Raw genomic sequence first — 19,723 nt, 5'->3', positions numbered from 1 at the left:
CTCAATAAGTATGTCTATTGAGTCTATAGCTATATTTTCATTCTAAACTGTAAAATATGGTTCATTTATTTGTTTTGAAAAAGATCATGAGAACTATTTATTCATTATGAGTCATTTATTTCTAATTACATGTAGATATAGGAAGATGTGGTGTGAGTGCCAATGAGACAACTCTCCATCCAAATAACAATTTAAAACCATTATAGGTCTATGTACGGCCTTCAAAACGGAGCCTTGGCTCACACCGAACAACAAGCTATAAAGGGCCCCAAAATTACTAGTGTAAAACCATTCAAACGGGCAAACTCCAAAGCTGGAATATAGTCTGAACAAATGCTTTTAATCAATTTATATGGATGTAAATTATTCATAATACCATGCTATCTTTGAAAATTTCCTACTAACATAAACAAATAATAGATGGTAGGACTATTTTAATCAAAAATTCAATTATTTACAGGTACCCTTAGTGTAGAGGCAATCTATCAGGACAGGGACCAGTTTGCTCAACTTGTAAGAGAGGTTGCTTCCCCTGATGTGTGTAAGATGGGTATTGAGATAATGAGTTTCACAATCAAAGATGTTTATGACAATGTTGAATACTTGGACTCATTAGGACGAGCACAGACTGCTAACGTTAAGAGAGATGCTGATATTGGTGTCGCTGAGGCCAATAGAGATGCTGGAATCAGGGTTAGTCTAAAATGATATTAGTGGCAAAGGTGGATCCAGGGGGCACTGCGGGGCCTGGCCCCCTCTTTGGTGGGAAAAATTTTGTTGATTATATAGAGAATCACTTAAGCTTGACTGGAGTGCCCTCCCTTTTAAGATCAGTCAGCAGGACCCCCCTTATAAAAAGTTCTGGATCTGCCACTTGGTGGGTTAAATAGAATGTTTTGAACAAACAATTCCCTTCTTAATAATAATGAATTGATCATAATATTGCTCAAATAATTCAGAAAAAGTTATGGTATAATTGAGATTTTCAAACAAACCGTGTTGAATATATAGGATCTTATACAATTATTCTTTAGAAAACCTGGAACTCGTAAACATTTAGAAAAATAAAAATAACTTACCCCTGCTCATGTCAAAGGGAGATAATCCAGTGCGATGAAATCAAAGGCATTGATTGAATGATGTGATACTTTTAAGGTGGTAAATAACACTACAGGGAGATAACTCTGTAAAAATCAGCTGCATGTTTTAATCACATTCTATTGTAAAGGAAATATAAAGCTTCTCAATGATTCATTTTACAGGAAGCAGAATGCGACAAAAATAAAATGGACACCAAATTTTCAGCTGATGCTAAGATTGCTGATGCAGCACGTAATTACAAGATGCAGAAAGCTGATTTTGATCAAGAAGTTAATGCAAGAGTAAGTCATATGTTATCAGAATAAGCACTACACTGTGGATTCATTAAACATTTATTTTCGTGGATACTGATTTTCCTGGATTGAGGATTACCTGTCTATTTAGGGGATATTTGATTTCATAGTTTTTCCAAAGTCTACATTCAAACCTACAAAAAATTTACAGTTCGTTGTTCATTTAAATTCATGTTTCACCTGTAGCCATGAAATCCATGAAAATTGATATCCAACGAAAAATAATGAATCCACAGTAAGTTTTTAAAAAACCTATAGCAACAGCAAAAAATAACAGTGTATACTACTCAGAATGAGGTTAATTTGCAAGGAGCAAGGCAAATTTTAGATGCAGTAGCTCTTAGGTCCTTATGATATTTTTATGCAGTTCAGCTGCATTATGCGAGCACCCTAGATTTGTGGTCTACCCAATAAATTCTGAAATATGTGCCATTGTTATTATCTAGCTGGCAACTATGTTATACATGTATTTAACTAATTCAACACTTTTTTTTGTAATACTTTTAATTCCGGATTACAAAATATATGACTAAAAAACCCTTAAATGATCGTCGAATCCCCCAAAAGGTTGAAGTTGCACATAGGAAGTAGTGCTCATAAGGAATTCTTATGCAGTTTATTATCGCTTGTGCTTTTGGCTAATATATCAAAAATCAATTGTACGAAATATTTAATCGCTGAAAATCTTTAAAGACAAGTAATTTTAGCATATTAATCTATTGCAATAAAAAATCATAATATCTAATAAAATTTGTAGATTTAGCTAACAAAGTCCTTATATTTGTATAAAGTAACATTCGTTTACAGTGGAAAATTGTTTTAACATTGAATAAGCTACAATTAAAAATTGCTTGCTGGTCCCTCTCTGTGATTACCATTATATTACGCTGGTTCATTTCCCAATCAATCTGTCACCAAGGGAAGATAAATAAATCGATTTTCGTTCATAGTCTTTTTCAAAAATGATGAACGGTTCTTTATATTGGTATGTAATCATTTTAAACGTTTCAAATTTATGAAATTATATTCGTACATCAATGTTTTTGATACACCAATAACAAAAACTGAAATATATTGAATTGATACATTTTGTAATTATTCAAAATTATATCAGAAACCTAAACTTAATTATAAAATAATGAACCTGTTAAGGGGAGAGAATACTCGCATAACTTTTTCGAATTGGCACATAATACAATGAAATGTCACTCTTGCATACAAATGGCACATCAATACAATTAATTATCTGCGAAATCGTCCCCCACCTTCAATGATGATTCTAAATTATAAATATAACCAAAAGTTGTTAATCTATAGAAAGTTAAGACTAATGAAAGCTAACCCAATGTAAAAATATTTCTTTGCAATTTTTTAAAACTTCCTCAGAAAAATACTCGAGCCACTTGACTTTCATAGCTCAAAATTAACGTTTTTACACAATATTTGAGTAAAGTAGTTGAAGATTATTCGCTTCTCAAAGTGTAAGACGCAATAAAAATCGTATGCTTGCACCATCCTACCGAAATACGGATTTAATTAAGTCCTGAACATTTCGACATTTCTTCGTATATTTTGAACAAAACCGGTTTTAACCAAATCACAAGTACGTGTTAAGATCCGACTAAATACCTATTTTCCTATATGGTCAGGTAAAGTTGCTAGTAATTTAGATTTCCCAAATGGCAAAAGTCGTAGGAATATTGTTTTTCATCAATACGTAGTACAACTACGTCAGTAGTCTATTATATAATAAGTTCAACTGTTCATGCTGTTGGCGGCAATTTCAAATAAGAAGACGAAATTTTCGTATTTTTTCAATTTGGAGGCAGGGGTTCAAATTAACGGTGGTCTGAGGTCCTTGACCTTCCACTTTTGACCGGGATACTAGCCACGCTTGACACAGTTATAGTAGTCTCAGTTCCACTTGAAAGAAAATAAAAAATAACTTTGCAAACCTTTTCGCCAAAGTTTCCAAATAAAACGATTTCAAAACTTATTTTAATCATTATTATTCATGACAGCAATGTCCATTTTGTTCAATGGCTAGCTATATACAGAAAATCGTCGACAAAAAAATGTGTCAATTCGAGTAAAATTGGATAAGGGTAAGTCCGGGTTTTGGCGATCAACAACAAAAAAAAAATCCAGGCAGGTGACAAAATACATCTATGCATGGTAAATGAATATAAACATATATCAATATAGAATTGAAAACCAAAACAGATATATGTACATTGTAAAAGAAAGAAAAAGCAGAAAATATTTTAAACAGAAACTAAAAATTACTTTTTGACAAATTTTAATGTCAAAATCCAATACATTGTGACACCTGGGAACAGTATATCTAACAATATATATATGTTCTTGGTCACAGTATAAATTTTCTTTATCAGTGATAAATGTTGATAATGCATGTAAGATGCTTTTTAAGTGTAACATATTACTGCAATTTTGAAGGGGTATTTTTTTCTCAATTTTGAAGGGTCAGTTAAAGTAGCTGGAAGATTCTTTCTTTATTTTCACAAATAGTGCAACTACTAGATTATATAATACCTGAATGTAGGCAAATCATATGATATATAGGTGGAGTCCTTTGGGCCACTATCCCCTCCTGTTTGATAACTTTGAAACGGATGAGATCCCCACATTTCAACCATATACATTCATGTATTGGACTATATAACTAATCAATATAGGGGGAGTCCATGGGGTCACCCATCCCCTCCTGTTTGGGAACTTATGAAATGGTCGAGATCCCCACCCCTGAACACAATATATATTCAAGTATGGGACAATATGATAAATAAAATGAAATATAGTGGGAGTGCCTGGAGTCACCCCACACCCTCCTGTTTGAGAACTTGGAACAGTCAAGATCCCAACCCCTAAACCATATATATTCAAGTATGGGACAATATAATAAATAAAATAAAATAAATAAAGGGGGATCCCCACCCCTAAACCATATATATTCATGTATGGGACAATATAACAAATCAAATGAAATATAGGGGGAGTCCCTGGGGTCACTGTACACCCTCCTGTTTGAGAACTTGATAATGGTCAAGATCCTCACCCCTAAACCATATATACTCATGTGTGGGAATAATATAAATAATCAAATGAAATATAGGGGGACTGGGGGAGTCCCTATGGTCACCCCATCCCCTCCTGTTTGAGAACTTGGAAATGGTTGAGATCCCCACCCCTAAACGTTATATGTTCATGTATGGGTCAATATAACAAATCAAATGAAATATAAGGGGAGTCCCTGTGGTCACCCCATCCCCTCCTGTTTGAGAACTTGGAAACGGTTGAGATCCCCTCCCCTAAACGTTATATATTCATGTATGGGTCAATATAACTAATTAAATGAAATATAGGGGGAGTCCCTGTGGTCACCCCATCCCCTCCTGTTTGAGAACTTGGAAACGGTTGAGATCCCCACCCTTAAACCATATATATTCATGTATGGGTCAATATAACTAATTAAATGAAATATAGGGGGAGTCCCTGTGGTCACCCCATCCCCTCCTGTTTGAGAACTTGGAAACGGTTGAGATCCCCACCCTTAAACGTTATATATTCATGTATGGGTCAATATAACAAATCAAATAAAATATAGGGGAAGTCCCTGTGGTCACCCCATCCCCTCCTGTTTGAGAACTTGGAAACGGTTGAGATACCCACCCCTAAACGTTATATATTCATGTATGGGTCAATATAACTAATTAAATGAAATATAGGGGAAGTCCCTGGGGTCACCCTACCCCCTCCTGTTTGTGAACTTCAAAACCAATGAGATCCCCACCACTAAACCATATATATTCATGTATGGGACAATATAACATATCAAACGAAATATAGGGGGAGTCCCTGGGGTCACTGTACACCCTCCTGTTTGAGAACTTGGAAATGGTCAAGATCCTCATCCCTAAACCATATATACTCATGTATGGGAACAATATAACAAATCAAATGAAATATAGGGGGAGTCCCTGGGGTCACCCTACCCCCTCCTGTTTGTGAACTTGGAAACCGATGAGATCCCCACCCCTAAACCATATATATTCATGTATGGGACAATATAACAAATCAAATTATATCATTGAAAAAGCTCTAAATTATCTCCCTTTGGTAAAAATTGTCATTTTTTTTGCATTAAAAATGAAATATCTTTTTTAACTCATCCATGACCTATATTTGTTATTATCTTTTCAAATAAGCTGTACTTAAACTATTGTAAAAAGGTTTACTGTAATTTAGTTCTTTTTTTATTTCAATATTACCTTTTTTACTCCTATTAGTTCAACAGAAAAAAAGTACCTTAACAAAAAATGAATGCTTCTTTCTAAGGCAGATTGTGAGCCTAAATGAACCATGACCCCATATTTTAATTTTATTTTTCTATTAATTATAGGATAAGGTTTATTCATAGAAAAAAATAGCAAAATCCTATATTTAAAGAAAAATGATTTATACCTGCAAGGCCCTTAATTAGTGACAAATAACACAAGAGTTGTTAATCAGTCTTGGTAATTTTATAACCTTATTTTAGTTAGTACATTAAAGTTCCGGTCAAGATCAATAAATAAGACTTTATTTAGGTAAACAAATCAGATAACATGCTTCACAATTTTTCAATACTTTATATATGCAACAATATCATTTTCAGCCAAAATATTTGATTGGGATTTAAGAATCCACCAAAATAAAAACCGCCAAAATTTTTTGTAGACTTTTTTGCCTCTAAATCGAGAAATTTTACACCCACTAAAATAACCCGCTATACAGTTTATTAGAACAAATAGGAATACTAACTATTATACTAGACATGTATCAGGGCTCACACTACTTCAGAATTATAGGGAGAAGTGACTTCTCTTTTTGAAACTGATAGGGAGAAGTGGTGAGATTTGAAAGAGAAGTGCTCATTCGCACGGTGCGCTACAATGTTTGGATTTTACAATAGTATAAAGGGCCATATGTAAATAATGTTCTTTTTATGTTGTTCAATTCATATGAGTAAAAAATTACAATTAAAGTAACATTTGAAATTAAAAGTTGATTAAGTTTTACTTATAAGGTTCTTGTGAGAAACTACCAACTAAATATCTAGCACTAAAGAAAAAAAATTTATTTTAAAAAATGTAAAGAAATTATAATATATCAATTACAATTTAATTAAAAATTATCTTGTGTATGAAATTCAGTGTTTCTCATAAAAAAATATAAAAGTTATTAAGCTGGGCCATAATATATTGATATTAGTATAATAGTCTCAGAGTTAAGCAACTTTAATCAATAGTTTGAAACAATCCATAAAAAATATAGGGAATTATATACACCAATCAATTAGATGTAACCAAAAGTCTCATAATGCGTGTGGAATGCGTAATTTTCCCCTTTGGAATCAATATTCTTCTGTCAGCTGTTCCATTCGTGCGTCCGTAGTAATTATTGTCAAAGTACGGATTTCGGTCATAGCTGGTCCGGTTCAGATCCGTAGTTTAGAAATCGGTCAATGGCGGACGAATGCAAGAAAATTTACAAAAATAAACGATGTTTGACAAGTTATTTGGAAAGGAACATGACGGTTTTAATGCAATAAATGGATTAAACATTTCCTGGAGGCAACTTTTGTCACGTTTAAATGAAGTAACAAACTTATTTTGCTGCCGAAATTAAGGTTGATGTACGTTTTCGAGCAACAAGCACCGGAACTTGCGAAAATGCACGAAGTGATAAAAAGTTGTATTTTTATCAAATAACCTGCTAAACACTGCGAAGACAATGCTTCAACCTCTTTTCTAAAGATAATGAATCGTTTATGTCTGAATTTCTTTAATTATTAGTAAAAAATTGATGTTTCATCAACTTGGTAAAAATTGAAAATGTCCGATGACGGAAGCGACTGAAAGCGACTATCGTCAAGAACAGGGCGACTTGTTTTCGCTTTTGGGGGTCGGAGAAAGCGAAGTGACGGTCGGGAAGGCGACTTCTTCGCCCAAGTCGCCTAATAGCGTGAGCCCTGCATGTATTTGAGATGTAAGTCTTAACAAAATGAAACAGAATGTCAAATTATTACAATATTATGGAAAAGTTATAAACCTAAGAATTAATCAATTGTTAAAATTATTAACAGAAAGCTGAAGCTGAATTAGCCTATGAACTGCAAGCAGCTAAAGAAAAACAGAAGATCAGAGCTGAAGAAATAGAAATTGAAGTAGTAGAGAGGAGGAAATTAATTGATGTGGAAGAAAAAGAAATTCTGAGAAGGGAGAAAGAATTGATAGCTACTGTTAAAAGACCTGCTGAAGCACATGCTTATAAGATGCAGTTGATAGCTGAGGGAACAAGGTAAACTAATGTGTTATGGAACAAGGTAAAATAGTGTGTAATGAAACAAGGTGAAATAATGTGAGATGGAACAAGGTAACATTATGCTGAACGGAACGAGGTAAACTAAGGCTTGAGGAAACAAGGTAAACAGAATATTGATCCTGTAGATTACATTTGAGGAAAAGAGGATGTGATTGTGGTTAAGACAATTAGAATACTGTATAGTGGGTTATTTTTACAGGTGCGTAATTTTGTGATTTTCATTGAATAAGGTAAACGAAATATTTTGGCAATTCCAAACTTTTATCAATACTTTTGCAGGTGCTCTTTTAAATTGGAGGAATTTATTTTGGCGATATTGTGTAAACCAGGGAGAAAAGCTAAAATTTAGAACCCAGAAAAAAACCTCACTATACAGTATATAGCTTATAATCTACATCTGTTAAACAGATACTCCATGATAGTCAGAAAACTTGTAACGATTTTATGATAAATTGAATACTTACTACACAGTCTTGTTTTATACATAGGACACAAACAGTTGAGGAGGCCAGAGCCGACGCTGAGAAGATTCGATTGATAGGTGCATCTGAAGCTGAAGCTATTGAAGCTGTAGGAAAGGCGGAAGCAGAAAAAATGAGATTGAAAGCTTCAGCTTACAAACAGTATGGAGAGGCAGCCATGTTGTCTTTGGTCTTGGAAACACTTCCAAAGGTAAGAGAAAGTTGTCAGTGTAAAAACATTATTTTGTTAAAAATTGTACATTAAAAATGTATTCATGTTAATGAACATAAAAGTAGTCAAAAAAAGAAATTTTTAACATGATCTGAAAATAGTAAAAATATTTTATTTTTTGAATTAAATTTAGCAGCCAGAATTTGTTGATGAATTGATTGTGTCTATGATGAAAACTTGTAAATAAAAGAGTATGACTCCTTATGAATACTTAACATTTTTTTTTCATTGAAAATTATTTTTAGATTGCTGCAGAAGTATCTGCTCCATTATCGAAGACAGATGAGATTGTGTTGGTTGGAGATGATAGAACAACAAGTGAAGTCAGCAAACTTGTTAGTCAGCTCCCACCTGCAGTTCAGGCTCTTACAGGTGTTGATCTTTCTAAGGTTAGTTTTCTTACTTAGCCAATTGGTTAGTCAGCTCCCACCTGCAGTTCAGGCTCTTACAGGTGTTGATCTTTCTAAGGTTAGTTTTCTTACTTAGCCAATTGGTTAGTCAGCTCCCACCTGCAGTTCAGGCTCTTACAGGTGTTGATCTTTCTAAGGTGAGTTCCTTACTCAGTGAAGTCAGCAAATTGGTTAGTCAGCTCCCACCTGCAGTTCAGGCTCTTACTGGTGTTGATCTTTCTAAGGTTAGTTTTCTTACTTAGCCAATTGGTTAGTCAGCCCCAACCTGCAGTTCAGGCTCTTACTGGTGTTGATCTTTCTAAGGTGAGTTTTCTAAGTCAGCCGTTTGTTATTCAGCTCCCACCTGCAGTTCAGGCTCTTACTGGCGTAGATCTTTCTAAGGTTATAAGTTTTCTTATGCAGTCAATGATACTTTAAAAATGACTAATATTATAGGTTATCACTGGTCATCTCAAAAAGATGGCTTTTCTTGCTTGAGCCGGTACAGCGAAAGTGAGAAAAGCAATCGAGTGGAGATGACCAATTATAATCTGTTTATTACTGTTTTACCTATATTGATGTTGTTAATTTTATTGACAATGGCACATACACCCTTAGTTTCTAGCAATAATTTTTCATATCACTCTATAGCTACTGTGCTGAGAAAGGAAATTATTTGTCAGTAAGGTCAAAGAAAGATTTCATGAAAAGCGAAAAAAATCCATACCAATACTTGACAATCTTTAAGAGAAAGTCAGTGAATTAAGATTTAAAAGTTGTATGAAAATAAGAAGATGTGGTATGTTGCCAATGAGACAACTCTCCACCTGTGCAAATGGTGTAAAATTAAACAATTATAGGTCACCATACAGCCTTTAAAAATGGTAAATACCCATTGTACAAGACTTAGATACATAAATATTTTACAACTTTACTCAGGTAAACTTACAAATACATGATAATTATAGCTTGAGCAAAACAAAGCACATTCACAATTTTTTGTTTAAAATAAACCCATATCAAAATAGATTAGAGAAATCAGTCTTAACATTTTTGGGAATAATGACAGATTGTCATGTTTCTGATTGGAGTTGAGTTTTTATTTATAGAGCGTGTTTTCCTTACAAAAATGCATACAATTGCCACTTAGCCATGGCGTTGTCAGTTTATTTTTGATTTATGAGTTTGACTGTCCCTCTGGTATCTTTTGTCCATCTTATATTCCCATCTTCAATACACACTGTATTACATTTGTACACGAATTGCACATTTAACAAAAATGTTTAAGCTTAAACGATTTGTATCTTGTTGTTTTATACACACAAAAAATATGACACCTTTAATAATGTTTCAATAAGAAAAGTTACAAAATTCTTCTTTACAAGGATTAAACACATTAGGGACAAACTGTGTAAAAATAAATAATAATGAAAGATAAGTTATAATGAGATTTGCACAAACACTGGACCTACTCATGTACTTTTTGCATATCTAAAAATTAAAACTTAACCAAAATATAATTATTCAATTTCAGATGTTATCAAAGATACCAGGAGCTACTTCTTAGACTGGTTTCCAGTCCAGTTATACACCTCTTTATAGTGACTTCATTTAATGAACCATAAGACATAAGACTTTTATATGTAACTTATTTCACTTTTATTAAGAAATGACTATCTTAATTGTTTTAACTATTATCAATTTTAATGGTAAGAATAGCTTGATCATAAATAATATACAACTTGTGTTTTTGCATATGTATGGAGTTTTACTGTAAGCTTTAGTTCATTTTAAATACTTTGACCTGTAAATCATGCCTGTGTGTGACTTACTTTTAGAAAATATGATTTTTTTTATTTTAACATACTTGAATTGTATCAAATATGAACAGTTTCTGATTACTGGATCAGAATTTTCCTGATGCAATTATTAACATACGTGCTTTCATAATGCATGTTTTTACAAATGTTTAGCCTCACCTGATGCAAATATTTACAATTCTTCTCCATAGGTTCCTTTGTTTAGTTTATCACTTATGAAAAATAAATTACTTCATGGATAGGGGAATAATTGATCAAAAATCTAAAGAACTTTTTATTTGACTCTTAATCTACCTCTAGCAAAATATATTATATCTAATAATTTCTGAATAATATAACTAAGTATATACTGGTCTATATGCCTGATTTTAAACCATTGTTGTGCATGCAATTTATATGTATATATCTATTTATAACCTTTTGTGTAAACATACCTGTTTTATTTGTATATAACCTGTTCACAATGTACATGTACATGAACTATGTTGTTAAATTGAGATGAAAGTCAAAACTTACTTACTGTGACTAACGATATAGCCATGAGTGGTCTAAATTAGTCTTTTTTATTTAGATTTTAGTGTCAGATTTATGCAGATAGAGCCTGACCAATTATCTCAATTTAACATTTTTAGTGATATTTTTAACTTTGTACTATGTTCCAATGTATCTAGCATTATTTTAAATTATTGACAATCATTTTATTCATAGCACCTGTCAGTAGATACTAAGTAGTCATCACATTTTGTGTTTCTGTGTCTTTTCAGTCAAAATACATACAAATGTATTGTTTCGTTTTGTAGTGTTTGTCATGTTCTTATTAGATTGCCTTCTAGTCATAATTTCATTCATCTTCGCTAGCCAATCTTGAAGAGAGCGGGAGTGGATCGTAACCCTTGGCTAGCGAAGATGAATTTCATTTTGTCCATGGACAGAAATAATTGTTATTTTTTTTTACACTAAAATGTACTGAATCAAAGACTGCATTTATCAATCTGAAGTTGACAAAGTAAAACTACTGATTATGTTTTTGAGTATGCAATTCTTACTGCTTTTGAATAACATTTGTTTTTTAATATGCAGATCTCATTCAAAAACAGATAATTGAATGGCAAAGTTAATCATTTCTTACTTGATTCTATGTATTGAACTGCAGTATTGAATATATCATTTATTAATGTTAACTTTTGATAAGCAATGATGGATGTTTTGTCTTTATTCTACAAGTCATTTCTTTTTTGGCCCACCAGGTTTTTAGGAAAGGAATTTTCTAAATTTCCCATGATAAATCAATAGAGACACCATGCTGTATTGTTTTATTACTACACTTGTTAAATAAATTCCACAGTCCTTTTAAAACCTCTATGGAAATTATGTACTTACATAGTTTTAATCCTGAACTATAAGTTACTTTTTAAAGAGAATAAAAAAGTCATGATGATATAATTGCGATCTGGAGATCCAGAAATGCCTTGAATGCTTTGTAGTTTAAGATTATTAATATCATGGATGACATTCAGCACTTTTTTGTACATTAGAGCACAAACTAAATATAGTATCATCTTAACTGTTTTAATCCTTAAATATGTTACTACTTATATATATGCTTCTTCATAAAAAAAAAGTATATTTAGATATAACATGTTTAAGAATTGTGAAAATCAGGCTGATAATCATTGGATGTTTTTTAAATATGCATATTTCATTCAAAAACATAATTTCCATAGAGGTTTATTAAAGGTTAGTGTAGTTGAAAAACTCTAGCTGTTTTAAATGTTCTAATGGTACATGTACGGATCTATCATAACAATACGATTGTGAACAGACTGAATGTTAAAATGTTGTATGTTTTAATTTTTTTATCTGATTATTATCTTCTACTAGTATCGTATATGATTTCCTCAGGGAAGATTAGTAGTTGTAACTTACTGTGTTTACCCTCTTTTGATAAAGTGTGTATAATCATTATTATAAATAAACATTACTATCACTTGAATTGTCTTTGGGGTAGCTACTTTATTCCATCACACTTCTTAGTAAATGATATATAGAAGTAAACATTTTTTAAAAGCAATACATGATCCATTTCGAAGTATTAACTGCTGAACTGAATCCATCCATTATATTATACTTCAATGTAATTTTCGATATGTTAAACAATAAGTACTTAAAGTTCAGAGTTTTAAACATTGCCCAAAAAAAATATACATTCATAAAAATAGATATAATAAAACAAGGGATTTGTTATATTTTAACAAAGGGATTTACTGCAGGGTACCAGTAAATATTGAGCTTTGACTGATAATTACATTTATGTAAAGCCCCAGATCGCACCACGCTCACCGCGATCTAAAATAAATTCAGATCGTACTGAGGTTGCGGTATGATCGTAGTGTGATCGTGGCCTAGTGGGACTGCGGTATAAGTAGATATCCATAGATATTTAATTGAAATTCTCAAACATGTGGAATCCAAAAACATGAAAAAATAAATGTATATCATAATTAATAATACAAACAAAACTGTAATCTGACCCATAAATGTAAAATTATCACTTGAAAATCCATGTACAATTATTAATTCTATACAATTTAGCTGTTTGTGGCAGCTCAGTCGTACTTGTATAGTTGCTAAATGAAAAATATATCGTAATGTCAATGTAGCTGTAGCGCTGACACTTTTTGTCAACAAAAAAGGACTGAAAGTTATCCCAAAGTAATGTTAATGAGTGTATTTTATTATATCACAGTAAAATTAATAAAATTATGATAATAATGAAATGGATTGTGTTCATGATATTGCACTGTTGAATGGATTTGCATAGGTATCATTCACGGTTGCAAGATTATTTAATCAGCTTTGCTTTCTTCACATTTGGTTAAACTCAAGCCATTGCTCTCTTTTATAGAACACTGTAAAATTTTCAGAAATTTTAACCAACTGAAAATGTAAAAAAAATATCCCCTTAACAGTTGCACACACACACAAACACACACACGCATTCATTCACACTCACATACTCATATACATTCAAATGATCACAATTGCATATTTATTGACTTTCAACAATTCCTTTACACAAGATGGGTCCATTCCTGTTTAAATAAACAGCAGGCCATACAACGTAGTTGACGTAGTCACCATGTTTTCTGAATGTTGAAAAAGAATGTTGATCAATAACATATCCATATCTGAGGTCAAAGTCCAAAAAAATAGAAGGATTCTGCACGTTCATAATCCAGCAAACCTCAGCACATTTCTTTATATAGTCTGTCGCAGCAGTCCCAAAATTTTGACCTCTTGTAATTCGTTTAGTACACAGCTAAAAAAGAAATTAAGGATCTTCTAAAGAATAGGTATGTATTTTAATACCATATGATCTATTACATGATTTCCTCTTGTTTTTTTGTGTGTTATTTTTTTAAATTATAACCTCCAAAATATTCAAGTTCAAGATCAGTAAAAAAAATCTTAAAGTCGACTATTTAAACATGCTTTATTTGATCGCAACCAGAAACAAAACAAATAACAAAATAGTTATCGCTTCAGTTTATTTTGTGGTTTGAAAATAAATATTAATCTGTGTATGCAAATGTTATCTCGATTGCCACTCTCCTTCCGCCCGCACTACCCAAACAAAAATTCGTGTAAGTATAATGTACTGTTATCATCAGCGACAAGCTTAATAGCACCGCACAGAGGTTCACTCCCAACAATGGTCTCTTACAACGTTGTTAGCTTTCTTTTGTGCTTCTGTGTGTATTTAAATAGAACTTCAACTTCCATACCATCGCTCGGGATATTTTATTGTTACTCCAAGTTGCAATTTCTGGAGTAAACTCACATGCTCAATTAAAGGTAACATCAAGCACGCGCTTTCTGGAGTATACTCACCTGCTCAATTAATGGTAACGCCTCCTTAGCTGTTTTCTTCTGATATGTTCGAATGTACTTTTTACATTTATCTGATAATGATACCACAGCTTGCGACTGGAATAAAGACATGACAAACGATGTATTCAATGTTAAATAACTTGTTTTGAGTTAAATAATACTTTGTATCTAGTTTGATGTATTTTACCTAATCTTTTTAGCTATTTTGGTCTATAAGTTTTTATTTCTAATTTAACTGTATCCCGGAGTTTTAATTTTATTAATCATAGTTACTGTAGCTTATGACTCTTTGAATACTGAGAACTTACTTTGACACAGTTTTAAAAAACATAGCGTAGATCGCACCGTTTTAAGGATACATCAACTTTAAAGTAGTAAAATAGCCAGTTAGACAGCTCTCAACCAGAGACAAAGGAAATATAACAGCTATAGGTCATTACACAATGGCAATTGTGTTCTTTCGATAAGGGAGCTGAGTTATTGAAATAATATTGTATTGGCAGAGACATATAATACATATATTGTATTATATGTCTCTGGTATTGGTAATGGGAAAGATATGCAAATGATTTTTTAACTCATTATTCGGTTTGAATACTTACTTGCATAAATTTGAAGAAACATTTGAGTGTATCATCTTTTATGTTTTTTCTTTGTTCTTTTGTTAATGCCACGCATGTAAAATAGCATTCCTGTTAATTAAAAAACACATTTTTAGAATATGAATTAAAAGGATTTTCATGGTACTTGCATATGAAATAAGAACACAAAAACAAACAAAACACATAGACTATCTAAAACTGTCTGTTGTATTTTCTATTCTAAAAACATCTATATAGAAAAATCGGTTAAAATAATTGATCAAATATGAATGCTAAAACAGTCTAATCAGATGTGATTTCATACCATGTGACATATGCATTGTCTTTTATTTATAAGGCTAACTTGTGCTATGAAGTTATCAAAGGACAGAAGTAATATAATACATGTATAAGTATTCCAAAGCTAGCTTTAAGTAGTGTGTCAACAAAATCTTTTTTTATAATCATAATACCTTGAGCCATCTTCGTAATAATTCAATAGCATGGTCATCTGTATATCGTTTAGTGAGTTCAGTAAAACAATCATTCCACTCGTTATTGAACACAGACTTAAACACTTCAGTTAAAACTGCTGGTGTGTTTGTTTGTTCTGAAACAGTTCGGTCTGTGGATAGACCACCACTTCTGTCCGTCACTAGTCCTTCCGCGCTGTATAAATGAAATAATATACTTTTGAAAAAACAATGATATGGCAATGTCACCAAATGATCACTGAAAAAATATGTGCGTTTGATTTAACCTCATTAAGGTGTAAAACCACCATTGATTATCCCCTATTAGTGTTTGTTCAATTTGCACTTTTCAAAAAAATGTGCAGAAGTTATCTTTGTTTCAAATACAGAAATACTTGGCATGAGTTAAGTTTGATCCTGTCCAATACTATAGAAAACATTTCACAGAACATTTCATTGGATAAAATAAAATAACGTTCACTGGAAGTTAACCAATCAAATTTCTCCCCTTATCTAACCTGTATACAAGGTTTAGGAACCATGTGAACTCATGTTTACAAAATATTGTATAGAAACCCTAAATCTATAATAATAGTGATTTGAAATACATAAGACATATGTTTATTAAACAGAAATGTTTTACTGCAATAAAATGTAGGATGAATTTCCTACAACTGTCACGTCAAGGGAATATTTTGTTCGACCTCTTTTCGTATACAACCGGATGTGACGTACCCTGATTTGGTGGTATTACACATAAAATATATATTGATTGATTGATTGATTGTTTTGTTTAACTTCACTTTCAGAACTATGAGCTATTTTGTGGGGGTCATTTTTTATAAGCAAATAATTATATAACACAGGAGTGCCTGGAGAAAATCACAGAATTTCTTCAGGAAACTAACATTACTTGTCAATGAAGATTGGAGTCGTACGGACCGGACATGCCAAGTGCTGGGGTCACCTCACAGCCTCGGTGTTGACACGCTTAAGTTAGATAAACTACTACGACCACTAGGATATCGAGACCAACGAGACCACAATCTATCGAATTGTTGGACAGGAATTTATCGAAAGGAAATAAACTTTGAAATCTCTCTCTATATATATATATAGCTAGAATATTAAGTATAATATATACCAATTAATTCTTTTATCCATTTAGTTTGTATAATATAAACTTCATAATACGAGAATAATAAATGTTACATTTAGTACCAACATACATTTGTAGTCCACTTTTGACTGTTTTAAATGAGATCCTAAAAGAAATACGTTCTTAGTAATCATAAAACATAAATGTAGTACCTGCTTCCAGGAATGTCAATTTCGTCCATATGTTCAGCTATCTGTTTGTCAAGCTCCAGGAGCTGATCAACATCTTTATCCATACTACTGTCTCGTTCATTTACTCTGAAAAATGTTTGGCAAAACTTTTAGGAAATTATGGTCCTCAATGCTCTTCAACTTCATACCTTTTTTGACATTTTAACTTTTTTTAATTCGAGCGTCACTGATTAGTCTTTTGTATACGAAACACGCGTCTTTTGGATATACAACATTTTATTCCTGGTATCTATGATGAGTTTATATCGTATAAATAACACACATATATATATAGGTAAAATGTTGCTCAGAAAATATACAACACTATACCAGTTAATTTTCACTCTATGAGTTTCACTGTCACTCCTTCCGGTATATTTCGCGCCTCTTTTAAAGGAAAGGGAACGATTTGGTGGAAATATAAAGCATACAATTTAATATCATCTTAAACAACTGTCGAACACATGTTTTTCAATAAAAAAGAAATTAATTTATGTAGATCTTTTATGGTAAATAATTTCTGAAACCTTAGTCAAACCCGTGGCTTTCTATATGACAAATAAAAAGAAGATACATTATGATCATTGGCTTTCGCCGATGAATAAATTGAAGAAAGGTGGACGGTATTGGGGCTACGACAAGTGGGTCAAACACGACACGTATCCTTGGTCATGTACATGTGTAAGACGGTAATGGTCAACTAAATTATGTTTGCATCTGTTAAAATTCAAAGGATGATCTCACCATTACCAAGAATAATACTTAGGTCAAAAACGTTATTGGAGGTAGGACTATTTGTCTGTTAAATCATAATAGGAAAAGCAATCCCTGTAATGCATTTGTTTTCATTACGACAAACCATTTCGGAAAATAGACCGATCTATCACGATTAATTTAAGCCGATAGAAGTTATTCAAATCTTCTTTTTGTATTTCATCAATGTAAAAAAGAAGTGAATAAAAAATACTGTGACATAATAATACCAATACCTACATATATTTTGGAGGAACATTTGACTTTTCAAACTTCCTTTTCGTTTCTCTCATTTCGTCCTCTATCAGCTTCCGTTTTATTTTCTCCTTTTCTAGAGCTTCCTACAATGCATAAGAAAAATTAATGAATCTATCAAGCTGCCATTATCGACATTCCATTTGGGGTAACGAAATTTCTGACTTAATAATTTACCAGTAATACATAAATTACGTTCGTTAAAATCAAAAACGTCACAACAGACACAAAAGAGCGAACGAGTTGTGAAGTATAAACACCGTTAGTTGGTGTCAAAGGATCATCACCACCCAAAAATGGAAAATCAAACGATTGTGCTAATAAAAAAATGATAATCATTTGCAACATATTTTTACGTTTATATACTGTAATCGTGTAGATACTCATATTGTCGTGTATTTTCGGAGATCAAAAAGATAACATACTCGAGAAATGGTTGTGTTGATGTTTTGATGTTTTGGTCCATCGAGCATGCTTGACTCTCCTCCGACGCTTTCATATAACTCTTCAATTTGAAGCCATTTCAAAATAAGGAACACAATATTTAAGCAAGCATATGTTAGTAAACTTATTTTCTATTTACATAACAATTGTATTTTTGTAAAGTTTACCTACCAGTAGATTGATAGATTTTAACATTTCCATCTCTAAGGTTTTCCTCAGCTCGAATTCAATAGCCCTCGTCTCGGGAGAGGTACTCCTTTTGATTATCGTTGTCGTCTGCCTTTCCTTCAGTTTTTTATACCCAGCACTTTCCTGAAAACAGACCTTATAATCATTAGATTCTCTTATTCAGTAGTTTCTTTAAAGAAAATTTTATTGGTTTTGTGTTTACATGTGTTCTATATAAATATTTGCATCACTCAAGTAACGAATGTATACTGCTTAAATAACTTCAATATTTAAAACTTTTATGTGTAAAGAGGAAACATAAATGTATCATCCTCTAATGATACGATTAGACAAGGATGCATGAGTCGTCTGTGGACTGCCGAAGCTAATGATAGCAATTCTCTTTATTTTATTTGTGACATAAACACGCGAACGAAAATAATTTGTATCAATTCAAGATTGCAGACACGCAACTGTTTTTTTTTTTTTTTTTTGGGGGGGGGGGGTTGCACTGTAGTTTAGCATCAGTTTAACTTGAAAGTTAGAAACAGTTGGTATATACTTCTTCTTCGGGTGCCGTATACGGTGCAGGGAATGCTTACCCTTCCGGAGCACCTGATTTCACTCCCGGTTTTTAGTGGAGTTCGTGTTGTTTCTTATTTATTATTTATAACTGTTGATGTAAATGTCCTTTGGTTTTTTGAGTCTTTGTTTACTCCTTGGTTTTGATTATTGTTATTGTCTTCTTACATATCAATATAATATCAATGTCAAATAATGTATTATTACTTACAAGTTTTCTATACATCAGTGTCAGTACCTGTTCGTACGACTCATAGAGAGTAGAGTCTGGGAGTCTGGACCATAAACGTATAGCATAGTCTACTTGTTTAATCCATGACTTCATTTCTTCATTGAGTCTATCCAGTTTACACTTCAGTTCATATTTGAATCTACTCATATTTATCTAATTTCTCAAAATCCAAAGTAGATATATCTCGAATAACTATAGTTTTATTTGTCAACAATGAATAAGTAAAAACTGCGTTCAAGTACGAATCATTGTTGCGTGAAACAATTTGAAGGTAAACGTCAAAAAACATAATAAGTTTCAAAACAACTTAAGCATGCAAACTGTCTTTTAACATT

The 19,723-nt window shown here is 32.3% G+C and overlaps 2 protein-coding genes across 3 annotated transcripts in view; one reads left to right on the top strand and one right to left on the bottom strand.

Moving 5' to 3' along the window:
• The window catches only part of LOC139485640 (flotillin-2-like), a 22,363-nt gene extending 8,906 nt beyond the window's left edge, over nt 1-13,457 (top strand). For both annotated transcript variants that reach the window (XM_071270266.1, XM_071270267.1), the window contains 6 exons: nt 461-693; nt 1,263-1,382; nt 7,540-7,754; nt 8,267-8,450; nt 8,717-8,860; nt 10,395-13,457. In XM_071270266.1, the coding sequence (XP_071126367.1) occupies nt 461-693; nt 1,263-1,382; nt 7,540-7,754; nt 8,267-8,450; nt 8,717-8,860; nt 10,395-10,427 (929 nt within the window). In that variant the 3' untranslated portion in view covers nt 10,428-13,457. The remainder of the gene's footprint in view (nt 1-460; nt 694-1,262; nt 1,383-7,539; nt 7,755-8,266; nt 8,451-8,716; nt 8,861-10,394) is intronic.
• LOC139485641 (uncharacterized) lies at nt 13,394-19,723 on the bottom strand. The gene is made up of 8 exons (XM_071270268.1): nt 19,368-19,723; nt 18,578-18,718; nt 17,948-18,048; nt 16,937-17,041; nt 15,626-15,821; nt 15,174-15,263; nt 14,572-14,667; nt 13,394-13,999 (listed from the first exon to the last, which is right to left on the bottom strand). Exons 1-8 carry the CDS (start codon nt 19,533-19,535, stop codon nt 13,730-13,732), a joined length of 1,167 nt encoding a protein of 388 aa, XP_071126369.1. The 5' UTR covers nt 19,536-19,723; the 3' UTR covers nt 13,394-13,729.

The sequence above is a fragment of the Mytilus edulis genome, chromosome 8, assembly GCF_963676685.1.
Source record: "Mytilus edulis chromosome 8, xbMytEdul2.2, whole genome shotgun sequence".
NCBI classification, from domain to species: domain Eukaryota; kingdom Metazoa; phylum Mollusca; class Bivalvia; order Mytilida; family Mytilidae; genus Mytilus; species Mytilus edulis.
This window is presented reverse-complemented; position numbering and strand designations above follow the sequence as displayed.

Coding starts and splice junctions, on each gene's coding strand:
- LOC139485641 (XM_071270268.1), bottom strand. CDS start 19,535: ATGAGTAGATTCAAATATGAACTGAAGTGTAAACTGGATAGACTCAAT. Junction 18,049..18,577: donor TAAAATCTATCAATCTACTG/GTAGGTAAACTT, acceptor TATGCATTGTAG/GAAGCTCTAGAAAAGGAGAA. Junction 17,042..17,947: donor AATGTTCCTCCAAAATATAT/GTAGGTATTGGT, acceptor AACATTTTTCAG/AGTAAATGAACGAGACAGTA.